At 35.9% G+C, this 18422-nt stretch overlaps 1 protein-coding gene across 2 annotated transcripts in view; it reads left to right on the top strand.

Annotated features, from left to right (window-relative positions):
• LOC145671177 (chitinase-3-like protein 2) overlaps nt 1-18422 on the top strand; it is an 84848-nt gene that overhangs the window by 43531 nt on the left and 22895 nt on the right. For both annotated transcript variants that reach the window (XM_081740025.1, XM_081740026.1), the window contains exons 3-5: nt 4080-4300; nt 4983-5107; nt 9427-9660. In XM_081740025.1, the coding sequence (XP_081596151.1) occupies nt 4080-4300; nt 4983-5107; nt 9427-9660 (580 nt within the window). The remainder of the gene's footprint in view (nt 1-4079; nt 4301-4982; nt 5108-9426; nt 9661-18422) is intronic.

Genomic DNA, 18422 nt, shown 5'->3' with positions numbered 1-18422 from the left:
CTTCGAGCGTGAATATTCTAGAAACGTCGGCGTAGGTTCTGGAGCCAACGAGGCGAGCGGGAGGTGCGCGAATCTTCTGGATGAAGCCGGACGTTGCGACGACGCTCGAAGAGCGTGGCCAAAGTAAACAACCACGAATGCTTACTAGATGGCATTTGCTGTCGGTGTATATAACAAGCGAAGAGTTGTCAAAAGACAAATCTTGTTATATCAAGAGCTATGCCTATAATCATCGCTAACGTGGCATTCCAAACAAAATCTGGACATTAATTCTAATAATTGAGCTAATATGGCTGTACTTTGACTCATAAACATTTTAAAATAATATACTGGCATTGCTACAAGTTTCTTTTAATAAAATAATTGTATTATAGCCATCAGGTAACTCTTAAAACGACCACAAGTAGCTTTTCTGTCATTGGTGTTGTGCGTGTTGCCTAACCAATCACTTAAAAGGCTTTAAGTCCGTTGGGGCAGGGTAAGGAGTTGTCCAAAAAATTAAAAAAAATCAGTAAGGTCGGTGCCACTAATGGCACCTTTTCCGCACTAGCCGTCATCGAATTTCCAACAAAAGTGCAAAACGCTCCACCTTAATATATATATAGGGTGTTAATAAACTATAGCGACAAACTGTAAAAGATGATTCCTCACATGAAAATAAGAGAAAAAGTTTATATGGACCTGTGGGGAAAAGTAAATAGTTTCAGAGTTAGGGCTGTCCAAAAGCGCCAAAAAGCTAAATTTCAACAAGCCCTATTTCGAATTCCAGAAACTTTGGATGGTGGTCCTTATCAGCGTAAAGGAAGTCACGCATACGCAATCAAAAAATGCATATTTCGTTAATTTTCAGTGGGTGTATAGAGTATTCCAAACAGGGTGAAATTCCCATACTTGCCATTAACCGAATTTTGAGATATGCTCTGACTTTATGATTGATTCAAAGTATGCAAACGATAAGCCTTGATAGCCGTAAACATAGAATCCTTTGGCGCGATATTGGAAGTGTTAAGGATAGTCAGCAGCAAGGTTTCTTGTCCTCGGGAAAACGCATGCTGCAGTGTTTTCTTTCACGCTTATAAGTGAAGAAAACGTGAAATATACCGTGAAGAAATGCATCGAATCACACATTATTCCGAACAGAAAAAACATGGAGCTGCCGGTTCCTAACACTTCCGACTTCCCTCCGAAGCATTGGATGTCCATTGTTGTCAAGGGTTACCTTCTGCTTACTTTGGACCGTCCTTGAAATCTGGGTATATCTGAAAACTTTATTGAGAGCATATCTGAGAATTATACCCTGTAGGGAATACCCTGTATACCTATTGAAAATTGACGAAATATGCAGTTTCGATTGGGTATGCGTGGCTTCATTTACGCTGATAAGGACAACCATCCACAGTTTCTGGAATTCGAAATACGGCCTGTTGAAATTTGGCTTTTTTGACGATTTTGTACGGTCCTAACACTGAAACTATGCTCTTTTCGCTATAAGTCCATATGAACTTTTTCTCTTATTTTGATGTGAGGAATCACCTCTTACAGTTTGTCGGTATAGTTCATTACCACTCTATATATATATATTAGCTGAACCTGCGCTCTACACACCGCATTATTCGCATATGAGCATAAATCTCCTTCTCATTCCCCACAACATATGTACATGTCCCTTTACAGACACAAGTGAAAGACGTCTTGATATATATATATATATATATATATATATATATATATATATATATATATAAAATCGGCAAGGGGTATCATAAAGGGGAGATTTTTTCGATTATTTTTTCTCAATATCGCACCGTTTGCAAGATTTGAGTCTACTTCCGGTTGGAGCTTCTAATTCATGTATGACCAGTGTTTTCTTTCTTCTTGCATGCAGTATGTAATAAGCAAATACATTACATATACAATTAATTATAATGTCAGTTATATATGGTGTTCATTAGGCAAAACACTCAAAAAATAAAGATTTATCTTAAGACTCGAGAAATGGTTATCCTTCCTTTTTCACTATTATTTGGCCATAGAACAAACGCCTGAGACATGTACGACCCCAATATACAACATTGTGGTGTTGGAATTTATAAGTATTGGAATGTATGTTTGTTTGTTTGGGAGAGGGAAGTAAAAGAGTAAATGCGCAAGTAGTGAGTTGTTTCAGGATAAATTTTATTTTGTGAAATTATTTGGTGTACAATTTCTGGTTATAATGACTTCACAGTGCGTAATTACATAAATAGAAAAAAAAAATTCGAGGGCACATAATAGGAACATTTTTAACCGCAAGATTGGACTATTAACTCATTCGTGAAGTATTTTTCTCATTACAATATTATGTCCTTTACATTTAATATTAATATCTTTTATGTCCTATTTACACTCATGCATTCAAGAAAGCAATTCATTACAGCTAAAAAGTAATAAAAGAGATTTAATTTTCTTACAAAGTGAAATGTATTTCTTCGCTAAATATGCACTTTACACACATTGCGTGGCAGATATCATTAAGAAAAACAATTCGTGTTTTACCAGATGGTATATCCAAGCTGAACTTCTGAACCTGGCTACAAGAACTTTTCATTTGCATAGAAGCTACGATTTGCTTATTTGATGTATTCAAATCAATCTTACCTGTATAGCCCGAACACTCTTTGCATTCTATATCTGTTAGTAGCTAAATTTGGAAATCGTGGTTTCTCACATTTCATCCTTATTTCACAAAGGATATGAAATAAGGTTGTGTATTGTTGAAATAACTTCTGCGAACAGAAAATGTAGATAAGATTGATTTTACAGCTTTGATATTGTTGAAATATTTAGTTTTGGAGATATGTTGTATCTTTGAGGTATGTTCATCATTGTGAAATGTGGCTTGTGTTATAGATGTAATAATTGACTAATATTACAACAATTTACTAACATTATCCTCGTTCTGAAAGAAGGAAATGTATCCTTTCATCGCCTTGTACGAATCGTTTACACCTAAGTTTCAGCATGGATTGATTCGATGGATTTGATGGATTCCACCACTGATCTGAACGCTGTACATCTGAAACCATTTTAGAAGCCATTTTAGGAACCATTTTTGAGTAGATTTTGTGGTAGTTTTTCAATATTGATTTTTTTCATTACATATTACATGTTTTACATATTACGTCTAGTTTACATATTACATTACTAGATAAGTATGTAAACTCATACTCTACGTATATTACTATGTACGTTTCTATTTATCTTAATTTTTAGCAATTTAGCACTAATTGTGTTCGTTATTTTTAATTTGTAAATTTGTATGCGTTGTAATGGGACAAAATCAATTAGTTTTCATGCATAAATAAGAATGAAAATTTAAGTGTCTGTTAAGTGAAAATTTAAGTGTTCAAAAATTTAGTATTGTTTTCTGTTTTTCGTTATTAAGATTGTGATAAAACTACGAATTCATAAAGATTTCTTCCTTACTCTAATCAATAACAAGGCTAGGGGCTCGGTGGTAGAGCGTTCACCTCTGGTGCTAGGGATTCCGGGTTCGATCCCAGCCCCCGCCAAGTGAACTTTGTGGTAAACAAACACCGTGTGCGTGGGTTTTCTCGGGGTTCTCCCGTTTCCTTCCACTTTCTTCATTCCACCATTTCATTCATTACTCATCATCACCGTCTCCTTTAGCCTAACCGGCATAACCGTGGGACGTAAAACTCAAAGATTTCATTTCAATAACAAGGCTAGTCTTTGAGGCCCATAGCCATAGTTATTTTCACGTATCCCAATTCATTGACGTAGACATGTTAAATTCCTTTTTTTTTTAAGTTAAATTTCTAACACTGGCATCAAGACTACTGTTTTACCCAAACATATATTTAATATTTTAATCAACACAACTTAATCATTTTAAAAGTCTTTGTAACAAAAACAATCGTCTTGTTATCAACTACTTTTTAATTTCTAGGTTTACAGAAAATACCAGGTACAAATTGCAGAGAATGTTACCTTAATCGGTTTATCCGTATTGAATTTATACATTGAGCAAAGGTTCTTTCGAATGTGTTGCTATAAGTAATTTTAATTGGATATTTCAGATATATGGTTGATGGAGCACGTAAATGTTAACTCTAAGATTGAAGAGACGTTCCAAATCAATGACACTGGATTTAAGATAGTATGTTATTATGGGTTGCCAGTAAATAGCACAGATCTTCAACCGGAAGATATTGATCCATTCTTGTGCACACACATTAATGTAGCCTTTGCTAGAGTAAAGAACATGACATTAGATGTAGGATCAGCTGAAGCCATTCAGGTATGTGTCTTCGGAAAGTACGTGCACAATATTTGAAATAGTACTTGTAACTAGGTCTAAAAAATTTTACTTTATTCTACATGGAAACGAAGTACGTACTAGTGCAATAAAAATTCGAATAATGGATTCTTTGAATATTTGTTTTTCGAATATTCGACAAATTTAGTTATTCGAATAACGAATAATTATTCGAACAGTTATTCGGATAACGTAATTATTCGAACAGTTATTCGGATAAAGAATTATTATTCGGATAAAGAATAATTATTAGAACAATTACTCGGATAATGAATATCTGTTCGAATATTGAAAACGAATATTCGAATAACATGATAAAAATAATTCGAATAATTTTAACAGCACTGGTACATACTAGTGTCTTGTATCGAATTTTACCTTACTGTATGAAAGTTAATAATGAAGTCGTATGAAGTAAGAGAGTACTTAGTGTTCATAAGCGTAACAGTCAAGCGCTAAGGGACTCTGGAAGAAGTCACTATTTTTCCAAGCAATCAAATCGATTAGATTTGTCAGTATTCATATTTGACACATGCTGAGTATTAGAACAGAAGAAATCTAGAAACGGAAATTAAAAGAAAAAAATCGAAAATATTTAAGAAATGGTCCAAATATTAAATAGTTTTAATGTTGTTCTTTTACTTTTTTATGTTTCTGCGAACAGGTTTTCGAGAAAGTGATATCATTGAAGAATAAAAATCCAGCATTGAAAGTTCTTTTAACTGTAGGCGGCTATTCTGAGTCAGGTGGATTCCCCGACATGGTAGCAACAAGATATCGAAGACTTAGGTAAGTGCGATGAACAAGTACCTCGAAAGAGGTAAGCATATATCTTTTCTGAAGCCAAATAGTGCTCCTCAGATGTGGTCTGTCTATCCAGGTGGTTCGCATATATCCCATATAAAGAATGCTCTCAATTTTCAAAAAGCAATCTTTGCATCTATATATAGAGATAATTCAGAAAGTAACAGCCATTGTGATGCGTCCCTAATACTAGTGGGCGGAGCCCACCATTGTTATATTACCAATGTGTGACTCAATTAGCTTTGAGCTCTGTAACGGGAACATTGTACTGCTGCGTATGTGCTGGCTATAACGTCACATAAAAATGCTTCCATAAAAAATTCCGCCAAAGTCGAGGTACGCGGAATATTCTTTGGGTTAAAAAAAATAACTGTCAACTCCAGCCATTCATCGTGATTTGTGTGCTGTGTACGGCTCAAATATTATGAGTGAAGATCTTGTGCGTCAGTGGATCAAATTTTTCATAGAAGAGAGAACAAACATTGATGATGAAACGAAGAGTGGTAAGTCTTCTGTAGTTAGTGATGATCTCGCTAAGATCATGATGAATCGAGAAGGGGTAATTAGGTTGATCTCGTCAAGAAAAGTGACGACAAAGTTCCTGAGAACTGTCGATCCACAATCTCGGAGCTTTCCGAACATTTCTTGGGCTGTTTTATACGAGTTAGTGGCCAGAAAATTAGGCTACCGGAAGTTGTGCTTGGTGGGTATCGAAAATTCAAACGGAGATCCATGAAACCAGTCGAATAAATGTTGTTCCCCGGTACAACACGAAGGGGAGGAGTTTTAGAACAGAATAGGACTGGCGACAAGACTTCAATGACATATGTGAACGCTGACATAAAACAACAGTGAATGGCATTGAGTCATACCGCTTCTTCAAACTGAGGAACGCCTGTCAAACTTTGTCAGCGAGGAAGATTATGGCCACCGTGTTTTGAACTGCTAAGGAAACCTTGCTTGTTGAATTCATGGAACGTGGTACAAAAATCAATTGTAAATTTTACTGTAACACTTTGAAGAAACTGAGAAGAATCATCCAGGACAAACGTCGCGGTTTGGTGGCATCTGAGGTTGTAATTTTTTGCATGGGAATTCTCGCCTCACAGTTCTCTACGATCACATGATCATTTGCACAAATTTAAATGAGACGTATTTGATCACTACTCGTGCAGCCCAGATTTGGCTCCTCCTGATTCTTATCTGTTCACTCACATAAAGAAGTAGCTTGGGGCACAGCACTTTGCTGACGTCGAGGATCTTCAAAATGCTTTGACAAATTGAATTCCTAGGCAGTCAAGCTTTATGCAGAAGGAATTTGTAATTTCAGAAATGCTATGAGAAGTGCTTGAACTTATATGGTGACTATGTTGAAAAATAGAGAACATTTATACTTTTCAGATGTCTATCCATATATAGATTCTTATATAGATGTCTTTTCAGGGCATCTATATAAGGAAAACGAAACAGTATTCAATTCCTGTGAAACGTGCTTAGTCGATGAGCCTGCAATAACTTGTGAACATTGTTATATGTTAAATCACAGTTATGAACCCAATAATTTTTGCCTTGTGGGGAACACTATCAAGGGAAAGGTAGGATTACACTAAGTGAAAGCTAAGCAGAATGAAGACAGCATGTGATTGTCCCAACAGTGTCACTGTAACATTATGTATGACGTAGATGTCAAGTTGTTTCAGCTTACTAACTGGAAGCACAAAGTGGTTTATTACATGAAATGTACAAGTTTTCAAGTCATTAAATATTAATCATTAATTCAGTAATAAAAATCAAGAGTAAATGCAAGTTCTATTATTTGTAACTTGCCATATAAAGTTGTGATACGTACCACTGTAAACTTTTGTTTCTTCAAGTTCCACATTACTGGACATTATTGTATCTTTTTTGAAACAATTAAGTATTTTACATTTTACAAGTTATATTTTCGAACATTTAAACATAAATTCTCGAACAGCTTTAAATTGAATATGCAACAAAATCCTTTTATTTGTGAAATATAGGTTAACTTTGGAGAAAAAAAGAATTTTTATTGACAGCGCTTCTCCCGCTGTTCGCAATAATAATGGAATGCACGTCATAACTAACATAATTAGAAAACTATGTTTTGTTAATTTTTATAAGTTAGTATATTTAAGTACTATTCTAGCATATTATAGTACTTAAATACCTTATCTTTGAATTCTATTCTACAGTCTAATATGTCTTCAGAATTCTAATATAGGTCTTTCTAAGTTATCGATGTAACACTTTAGTTTTTTTTTTTTTTTTTTTTTTTTTAATCTCCTTCATATTTTGTTTTCTTATTAATGTTTCGTCATCTTTTAGCGCAGCGCAGCGTATCTGCCTTTTATTCATTTTTGTGTGTTATCTCGATCATATACAGCGTGTGTTCTCTCGACACATTTCCTTTTATTTAAACGCAAATTGAACATCCTGAAAAATAAATCTTCCAGATGTTTGTCTTTTTGTTCAGAAAGGATTGTCCGACTCCAAAGGAATTCCGATGGAAAAAAAAATGTTCGAAATACGGTGAAAGAAAAAAAAAAATAGTATATAGAAATTCAATCTGATTCTTTTGATGCGAGTATTTAATGTCAGTGTGTTAGTAATTTTAATGATTTACAAGTAGCATATGCGTCACTGTTGAGATTAATGAGTGTCACCGTTAAAAGACAAACAACAACAGTTGATACAATCAGGTACTAACTATACGTGTCACATGTAAATATCATAAATAAATAAACAATCCGTTTCATCACAATAAAGACTATCAGATATTATTGATGGTGAATGACACACTTTAACCCCCTAAAAATTCGTTTTTCTAGATTTTCCTTGAAACTACACATCACAATCTACCCTTAAAAGCAACAGTTTGTTAAGCTTGGTGACATTTATCGGTTCATATCTACCTAATCTTTGCATAAATGTAATAGTTAAACGGAAATTAAAGTTTATGGCTCTATACCATTAACCGTACTGTGTTGTGATCTTCTTATTGTTATAATGAGATATACATTGTGACATAAAGTCTCTTCCTGATAGCAAACATTAATAACAAGAAAACAAAGAATGATAGAAGCATGCGGTTTCAAGCTTTTGCCACAGACTGTGCTGCCATCTACTGCAGCTGACCGCAGCGCGATTGTCATTTGTTTAAAAATGGCGTCAGCACAGCAGAAAGCGAGATGTGTGTTGTGGTATAATGAAACAAAATTTCCCGTCACAGTTCAACGAACATTCAGGAGAGAGAGAGAGAATGATGTTAAGAGCATAAAGGAATGGTATATCAAGTTTATTGCCACAGCAAGGGTTTTAGATCGTGATAGAAGTGGTAGACCGAGTGTTAGTGAAGAACATGTGGAAGCTGTTCGTGTTGCTTTAAACCGAAGCCTACGAAAATCCTTACGTTGCACATCACGTGAACTGGACATCCTAAAGTCAACTGTGTTAAAATTTTTACAAAAACGCTTGAAGTTCACGCATTTAACGTGCAGATTGTTTATGCGTTAACACAGGAAGACTGTCCCCTACGCGCAAGTTTCGCATGTGACATCACATGGGCAACTAATGGAGCACATGTGGAAATTCTCTAAATCAAGTTTAAAAAAAAACATTTTGAGTTTTCCTATTATTTGCCGCAAATCGCATGCGTCTATCATTCTTAATTTTCTTGATATTAATGTTTGTTATCAGGGAGGGACTTTATGTCCACCATGTAATTCAGTATCTGTTTCATTTTAATAGGTGACGTGATTATCATACAGCATCAACGTTTCGGTTTACAAAAAAAAAAAAAAAAAAAAAAAAAAAAAGTTTCTCGAGAACTACGCATTGGGGTTTATATACTCATATAATTTTGATGAGTTCAATTTAAATTTATCGATGGATATATGTTACATTTTAGGACAAAACTTTTTTTTTCTGCTATGCACTAACAATATTGTAGAATTTAAAAATAATAATTGATTAAATAATGCGATAAAACGCAGTAACGGTACGAAGTAGAGAGTTAATGAAAAATCAGATCTCATTATTAATTCTTCTTTGTACTTTATTTTAATTATGAAGTTATGTAGAATGCAGAACCCTTCGTAGTATATATCATTTACAACTAATGTACAACAGTGGAATATATATTTTTGAAATTACTAGTTGTTTCATTATTATTTAGAAAAACTAGGATCCAAATGCAATTTATTTATTTGAAAGTATTGTTTGATAACAATTCGTTTGTGTAAATGTAAATATAACAGCACAATGTATATTCTATTTTATTGCAGCTTTATTAAGAAAACAATTGAACTTCTTCAGAAATATGAGTTTGATGGCGTTGATTTCGACTGGGAATTCCCAGCATGGAATTCACATGTACTTGAAAAATACAGATTTACGAAGTTAATTGATGAATTTCGAGAAGTGTTATCAAGAATCGGGTCTTCAAAACTACTAACTGTTGCAGTTGGAGCACCAAAGACCGTTATTGACACCTGTTACGAACCAGAAAGGCTAGCAAGGTATGACGAAGATTTTGCAGTTTTGAACTATTCTTGTACTTCACAGTATTTAGTAAGGCATAACTCCCAACACTTAATGATAAATTTCAGGTTATGGGTGGAAAGGTTGAAAATGTAAATCAGATGTGTAATACCAAATTTCAGGCTATGAATGACATGTGTACTAAAAATTTTCAGGCTATGAATCAGAAATTTAAAAATGTAAAAGCTGAAATGTTGCAAATAATAAATAACAAGGTTGCGAATGTAACCAAGGACGTGAATGTGATCAGAACCGAAGTTCGCGAGTTAGAAACCACAGTTGGGGAATATCAGAATACAGTAAATGCTCGAGTAGACGCTGTTGAGGAGAATCTCAGGTCATCGGTCGAAAAGCAGAATCGACGATGTGATGAACTTGCTAAAGAGTTATCACATCTCGAGTCGAGCACCAAAGAATCATATAATTCACTTGAGTGCAAGATTTAAATTATAGCAGAAAAACAGAAGTAAAGAAAAGGTAGTCGGTATGGTCGTAAGCGGTCATGTGACATTGCCGCGTGTGATTTGGTTAAGTCTGATGGAACAGATTCCAACATCCAAGTGGATGTACCAATCTCTTCTGTTGGTGAGACTCGTGCTGTTCCCACGGTGACGGTTTCTGTATGTCAACCGAATAGTATTCACGGCGCAAATGTACTTCCTTTTGAATTTCTTCCACAACCTCCAAATAAGAGTAATCTAAACTTATCTTGTGGTGAAACAATGGGTTGCTAGTCTATGCACAGAATGTCGAATCATTTGTCGGCGTTACCTCAGGTTTCGGATGCATCAACAAGTATGTGTAGGTCGAATCGTGTGGTGTCCTCAAGTAATTTGGTAGACATGACTTCTTCGTTTGCTGGAGTTCAGGAGGGGAAAGTGCAGTCATACGGTGGTATCGATGCAAAACAATTCCATTTCAGGTCAAAATTACCAAACTTTTTCAAGTTTCGGACAAAAATTTCTGGGTGCAAAGAGCCCCGTGGGTGACTGCAACTCTCCCCTGAATACCTACAAATACGAGGGATGTTCAGGTTATTGAGCTCTAAACTTAAGGTTATCGGAGTTAAATTATTTACCCACCTTTTCAGGAGAACACGGTTTATCAAGATCCTTTTGGGAAAATTTAGAGCAAACTTTTATATTAATTTCGGCTTCAGAACCTGAACGGTTGATCTTAATACCTTGTTGTCTGATATCTGGAGCTAAGACATGGTATCAAACCATTTGTAAAGATATCAAAAGTTATTCAGATTTTGTACGTCTGTTCAAAGAACATTATTTTTCGGCTAGGATGGAAAGGTTACAGAAGAAACTCATACAGAGCATGAAGTATGATCGTACGAAATATAGCAGACTTACGGATTTCGCATGGAAAATCATTGCCGTGTATTATGCGGTGGCGCAGCATCCAGATGAAACCGAGTTGATAGAAATTGTCCGGATTGTTTACCAACGGGTGATGCTAAATTGTTGAGCGGTTGAGCCTAAGAACATACAACATTTAATTGTCAAAATTTCGGAAGTTGAAGGACATCCTGAACAAATTGAACCGGTGACAGACAAGAAGTTCCGTTTTTCTATTACAGACGTAACTTCAGATTTCCGTAGTCATCATTGCCAAGTCAACTGGGAGGTTGACATTCTGTGTTGGTAGTTTGTGGTTCGCAACCTTTCTCACGACGGGTTGCGGATAGCAGACTGCTGGCCTGGATGCCGAACTTCGAGTTGTGATGGAAGATACTCTGGAATTATCTTCTTCGAGCTGAATTTGAGTTCCATTTTCCTGGGACAACTGGCTTGATGAATGGATCGGTGATTGTTGGTGGCATACCTGCACGGGGCCCAGTAGGTTCGCGACCACCAGTCAGTGATACATTTACACAGTCCACAGTCCTAAGGAAAGTGAACATCATTCCACATTATTTTATTAGTTCCACCATTATTTTATTTTATTTACATAATGTACAGTTATTTATTTATTTAATTTATTTTTTATATGTAAAAGCTCTTGTGGCTCGTATTTTCTCTAAAGCTAGTGTCAGCAGTTGTCCTGTTTTTTGTTGTTGTAAGCCCTAAGTTTAAAGTCCTGTTTGATGGTGTAGGACATCGTTCTCTTCGGTATATTCATCTCCCGTGCCATGATTTTCTGTTTTCTAAGAGGTTTCGACGAATTCGCGCAGCTACGGCTTTCATAGCTGCTTGCGTCATTGAAGTACGCGGGTGGCCACTTCTTTCTCTGTCATCGATCGAGGAGGTGTTGTTGAACTATTTGATGCACCGATACTCAATTTTTTTGCGTAATTTATAAAGGCTTTAGAAGATTGAAAATCTCTACCGGCGACTTTTGCACTTATGCAACGCGATCACAGTGATACGATTCTCTTTGATGCCCCACTCCATGTTAACTAGACGAATGAACGACACAGACTAGGGACTGGTTTGCACTGCAGGTTCGAACCGATGTTCTGTAAACAAGCCTGGTCGCGAACGTCAGTCGAGTTGGTGAACTTCAACGTCAGTCGAGTGTGGCGCTAGTGAACTTTGGGACAGAACTTATGGCACGACTGGGTATATACAGAAATATTTTGAATTGTCAGTTCTTTCGTAAAGAAATCACCTTCTTTTTCTAAAATGATAACCATTTTAACAAGTCTCATTCCGATTTTGAACCCTTGCAGTAAAAATACAAAATGTGTATAATAAAGTTCTTCGAGCTTCATGTGAGTAACTTAACAATGTGAAATAGGCCGCAGCATAAGTGGCTAAAACTGTAAAAAAAAAAAAAAAAAAAAAAAAATATATATATATATATATATATTTCCTGTGTTCTTAAATTGTTGAACTTCCATTAATCGAACAGAGGTCCTCGGTGGCTCAGTGGTAGAGCGTTCACCTCTAGTGTCAGTAGTCCTTGGTTCGATCCCAGCTGGCGCCAAGTGAACTTTGTGGTGGACAAACACCGTGTGAGTGGGTTTTCTCGTTGTTCTTCCGTTTCCTCCCACTTTCTTCATTCCACCATTTCATTTATTTATCATCATAACTGTCTCCTTTAACCTAGCATGCATAAGCGTAGGACGTAAAACTTTATACACATTCATTTCAATAATCGAACACTATTTCATAGTATTTCCTATGTTCTAGACTGTTATTTAAATTTTAATAAGTTGAACTCTATAACTCTGATTTTCAATATATCGAATTAATATAACATTCCTAGCGGAAAGAGTATACTTTAATATTATTTTTTTCTTTTCTAAGTTTTCCGTTATCTCGAAACAAATTTTATGCCCCAGACATCAAGAATCGAGACATATTGTGATGGGGAATAATAGGCAATCTAAAAGGTTTAGAATAGTAAAACAAACTTTAAATGGTGGAAGGGCCGCGGTGGCTCAGTGGTAGAGCGTTCTCCTCTGGTGCATGAGGTCTTTGGTTCAAACCTGCTCCCGCCAAGTGAACTTTGTGGTGGACAAACACCGTGTGCGTGGGTTTCCTCGGGGTTCTCCCACTTTCTTCATTCCACCATTTCATTCATTTCTCATCATCACCGTCTCCTTTAGCCTAGCCGGCATAAAAGTGGGACGTAAAACTCAAAGATTTCATTTCATTTTTCTAAATCTCCCGTTTGCCTGGCAGTTGCCTTTAATTTAAAACATCAATTAAATACAAACTTATTGTTCGCTGAGCCAAACAATATATTTACTTTAAAAAACTAAATATTTGTATACAAGATTGTACATAGTGTCTGATGAAGCCAAAAAGTTAGTTGGCAAAACTGTCAAAAGTGTTGTTTTTTAAAGTAAATATATTGTTTTGTTCAGCAAATAATAAGTTTGTATTTAATTATATACAAATCAAAGCTTCAACTTATGGAAAATATTAAAACATCAAGTGTATTTAATATAAAATGCTCACGTTTGACTCTGTAAAATAATTTTCGGGAGCTATCTAGCACTTAACGTTTGCATCAAAATTCCTAGTTCAGGAACCAAAAAAAAAAAAAGTTTAAGGCATGTAGCAGATTGGGATTCGGATTGTCACCATTGCAGCTGTTAGTTTGTTTGTTTCGTTTCACATTGCTTTACGTGCATTGTATTACATGAAAACTATATTTTAATCTATATATATAAAAACGAAAGTCACTATGTTTGTGACTCGATAACTCTTGAAACACCCAACCGATCTCGATCAGATTTGCCACAAGTAGGATGTTCGGACCTGGGAGTGTTTTTATAATCTCACTTTCATTTCACTTTGACGGTACAACGTTGGGAAGGGGGAGGGGGGACATATATAAAAATAAATAAAACTTAATAAGTCTTGAACCACGAGACCGATCTCGATCAAATTTGCCACATAGATGAGGTAAGGGCCAAGGATGTTTTTTACCATTTCACTTTGACAGTACAACGTAGGGGAGGGGGTACATATATAAAAATAAATAAAACTTAATAACTCGTAAACCACATGACTGATCTTGATCAAATTTGCCACGTAGGTGAGGTTCAGGCGTGGGATGTTTTTTTATCATTTCACTTTGACAGTACAACGTAGGGGAAAGGAAGAAGGATACTCCCGATGCCGTTTAAATCCAAATTCAGTCCCGCAACTTGGGGAGGGGGAGAACTATATATATATAAATGATCGAAAATGACCAATATTCGTACCGAATCCATAGTTTCGGGGACGCTGAGATGAAGGTGGCACTTCCTATGCCGTTTAAATCCAAATTCACCTCTTTATATCCAAAATGAAACGTATTCTTCACGTGCGAAGATCGGGTATTTTGCTAGTATACAGGTGTTATTATAATCCTAATCTAGTTAACCAACATAGAGTTAATTTTCACATAAAGTGTCCCTATCCCTTCGATTATACGATTAAGTTAGAGAAAGTTCGTAATGCAATTTATGTTTGGAAGGTAGACATCAGTAAGTAATAGTTGCAACTTGATAATGAATGAATTTACAACTTGATGATGTGTGAACTAAACAAAGAAGGAAAATCTAGGAAACTCAGTCTAGGACATTAGAAATATTTACAAAATTATCCAAAACTGTAAAATTTAATGTTTGCGTCCTTATCCAAAATTTTGGTCATGGAAGACTTGACCTACTTTTAACGTGAGCTTCAAAACGCGACGAGGTTCCAATTAGGGATGGGCAAAACCGTTTTTTTTTATATAAAAACCGGAAACTGGTTTCTTGAAAAACCGACAATTCGGTTTTCTCCAAAAGACGGTTCGATTTTTCACCGAAACTGCTTTCGGTAAAAACTTCTGAAAAACACATAAGACTATTACTGTGGAAACGGAATCGGTTTCCGGATAACAATGAAACACTATTCTGGTCAGAAATAGAACCAATTTTGGGAAAAAACAGAACCGGTTTTGGAGAAAACCGAAACCGGTTTCGATGAAAACCGGTTTTTTATTTTTTTAAAAACTGGTTTCGGTTTTCCTGAAAACCGAAGAACCGGTTTTTGTGTCCACCACTGGTTCCAATCCGGTACAGTTGGTGGATAACATATTATCAACACTCATAACTTCGCTCACCAGTTCTATTGATTTTACTTATTTTAATCGTAGTATATACTTATTAGAACATACTACTATTTACTGTGATGATAATTCAAATAAGTAGATGCTATTTTGATCAGTTAGGAGCACTATATTTCCAAATAATTGATAATTGCTTCGTAGCAGTTCTATACACTTCAAACTTATATGGCGTCTTTCTGAATTATATTAAACTTATTTACAAACAAAACCATCGTAATGGGAAGTGCTACTATAGCAACTGGATTACGACGTATCAACAACCATTGGCCTCAAGCGGCAGCAACATAAAACATTTACAAAATCGAGATTATTCATGATATTTTTATATTTCTTATTCTTCTTCTGACTCGTAGCTATTGCCATATAAAATAACATTTTTGTCCAACAAATAAAATAAAATAAACATAGTAAATGTTATCGTTGTACACTTGCAATATACACAGTTTCCCATCACACTATCTCGCCACCAAGAGAGTTAAATTACAGGATCGGCATGAACTACATTCAATATTATCTCATAGAATAATCATCTTTCTGTGTTTAAATTATCTTTGTTTGTTTAAGCCAGTTAGGTTCTTTTTTTTTTTTTTTTTTTTTTTTTTCATAGCAGCTTGAAGTTTCTCAGAAACCACTGTTCGCGATGCGTCAACAGCTGCTTCACGCGACACAAATCACTCACTACGCATTCATGTGTGGGGAAAAATATAAGTAATTAGGTGTTAAATCAAGTGAATCATTAGTTCGACATTTTTACTGAAAAGTATCAACAGTTTGGTGTACTAAGTGGAAACTTGCTGTTGTAGTTATGAATGATGGTGCGACGATTTGGGTTTGTTTTACGCAGTTCGTTGATGACCTTGGGCAAACAAATTGCTGCATATCACACAACATTTATAGTTCTTCGATTTTTTTTAAAGCTATGGTTGTCACATTTCTAGTGTGACCGAGGAAACAAGCAATCATTTGGTAGACAATAGTCTTCGAACGAACAACTTATGTTGGTTTCGGTTCTCTTTGAAACACCCAAATAATGTATTGCTGTTTAGTTTTGGGTTCGTATGAATAAATCCAAGTTTCGTTCCCTGTACTGATGTAGGACACTAAATTTGACTTACCTCGGTTGAATTCTTTTTAACATTTCTTTATACCAATTGACACGAGTCTGTTTTTGAATTTCGGTCAAACTGCATGGGTTCTAACTTCTTGAAATTTTCAGAACGTTCAAGTGACCATGCAAAATCTATGTATTGCTTTTGTGTCACTGGTCAAGGATGCCTATCTCTCTCTGTCATTTTGCACATAGCATCAATATTACTAACAGGAGAGTACTGGATGGAAGAGCTTCACGAAATTCATTACTGAAAAATGTGAAATTCGGAAAACCAATTGTACACAGTCCTATTGGTTGGTGCTTCATCCCCAAAAATCCCCCAAAACTAAGTGAAGTCTCTCGATGCATTTTTCGGTGTTAAACTACATTGAAATCATTATTTAAAAAAAAAAAAAAAAAAAAAAAGCATTCAGGAGAAAATTTTTGTTTCTCACACAAAACTACTCCTTTTACCTGCTGTGGAAAATAAACGAATAGTCTTAAACAAACAGTCAAAGATGATTTCAACATAGAGAGACTTCTTCCAAATTCTATAATAGCGGAACACTAGTGCCATTGTAACTAGTAGTTGCAGAAACTTTTCCATCAGCCCTCGTACTGATGACAACTTTCAGTGAGCCAATTCAATCATCGGACTTTTTCCCAAATAAACCTCAGGAATATGACACTTGAAATAATCGTCTCGGAACTATGATGGTTCATGTGATGATACACCCGTAGCATACAACTAAGATAACCCGTTGAAACCGAAACATGTAGTATTGTGGATTATCTTCTGTTGCTGAACTGTCACTGATATGGTCACTTTCTTATGTTTACTACTCCATAACCTTTCGTTAAACTAAGAATTTAAATAACTTTCTTGCAGAGAAATCAGACTAACGTAGAAGCATTTTAAAGAGAGTTTCTCTGTTGTTAACATTCTAAAAGCTTTTATTTACGTAAAAAAAAAAGAAAAAAAGAAAAGAAAAAAAAAAGAAAAAAATCTCACACAATCCCATGAAGAAGCCCTGTTCAAAGAATGTATTTTTCTGGTAATTCAGTTGTATCGACACAGTTATTAAATGAAAGACATGGATTCAATTGTCTTCCAGGTGAACGATAAAATTTTTGTTTGTCATATGTTTGCACTCTCTAAAGCCCAAACAGATTACAGTTATTCGCGCTTATTAAACAATTACGATCATAAATATTTCCAGATACAAATCATCGTTGGATTCTAAGATATTACTATTTTCGTATTTTTTAAGGAGTTTGGTATAAAAACTCCTTTATATTGTAAGGTTCCGCATGTCTACACGTCATGCAATAACCACGTGTGAACTACATGTGTTAGTAGTAAATAAAAACAAACAGATGACGGTTTCAAAGAGGAGTCGCCCACCATCGCCAACAGTCGGAAGGACGAGGATCACCGAAGGAAGCCGACACTACAGGATAAAAGGGAGTTGCACGCCTCGACCAACATCAATCTTCACGGGTTGATCAAACCGCCTAAAGCCCTAAGGCGCCCGTCCATTGAGCTACCCTACCCTCTCACGACGCTTCGTCAATTGAGAGACACCTAATCCTAAAGCCCTAAGACGCACTGTCATTGGGCTCCTTCTCTCTCTCTCACGACGCCCGGTCACTGAGGGAGACATCTAAATCATACAAAACTTAACCCCTCTCACGACGCCCGGTCAAGGAGAGTTACCTCACCTTAAAGCCCACGACGCTTGGTCATCGGGTTCCTACCACACTCTAAACTAAAGTATTTAAAGGAATCTATTGTTGTACATACTTTGTAACCGCTCCCTGGAGTTCGTGTCGCTGTTCGGGCGGACATTTATTTGTAACCGGCTGGAGTTCTGTTCGCTGTCCTTGGCTCGTGGTACTACCAATAGGCATCTTCCTGATACTTTAACTTACCTGGACAGGATGATGAAGACCTCTCCAAGAAAGGTTACAAACTGTTTCCAAAAAGCTCGTCGGTCTCAATAATGAGAAGAGCATTAGGCGCCGAGAGGTTCGGGTGTCTCGTCTCGAAAACCTCACGGACGATCAGACGGTCATCCAGACCATAAC

This window comes from Thermobia domestica, chromosome 15 (assembly GCF_964235325.1).
Source record: "Thermobia domestica chromosome 15, izTheDome1.hap1.1, whole genome shotgun sequence".
In the NCBI taxonomy this organism is placed as follows: domain Eukaryota; kingdom Metazoa; phylum Arthropoda; class Insecta; order Zygentoma; family Lepismatidae; genus Thermobia; species Thermobia domestica.
The sequence above is the reverse complement of the archived record's forward strand: the minus strand, read 5'-3'. Positions and strand labels throughout refer to the sequence as shown.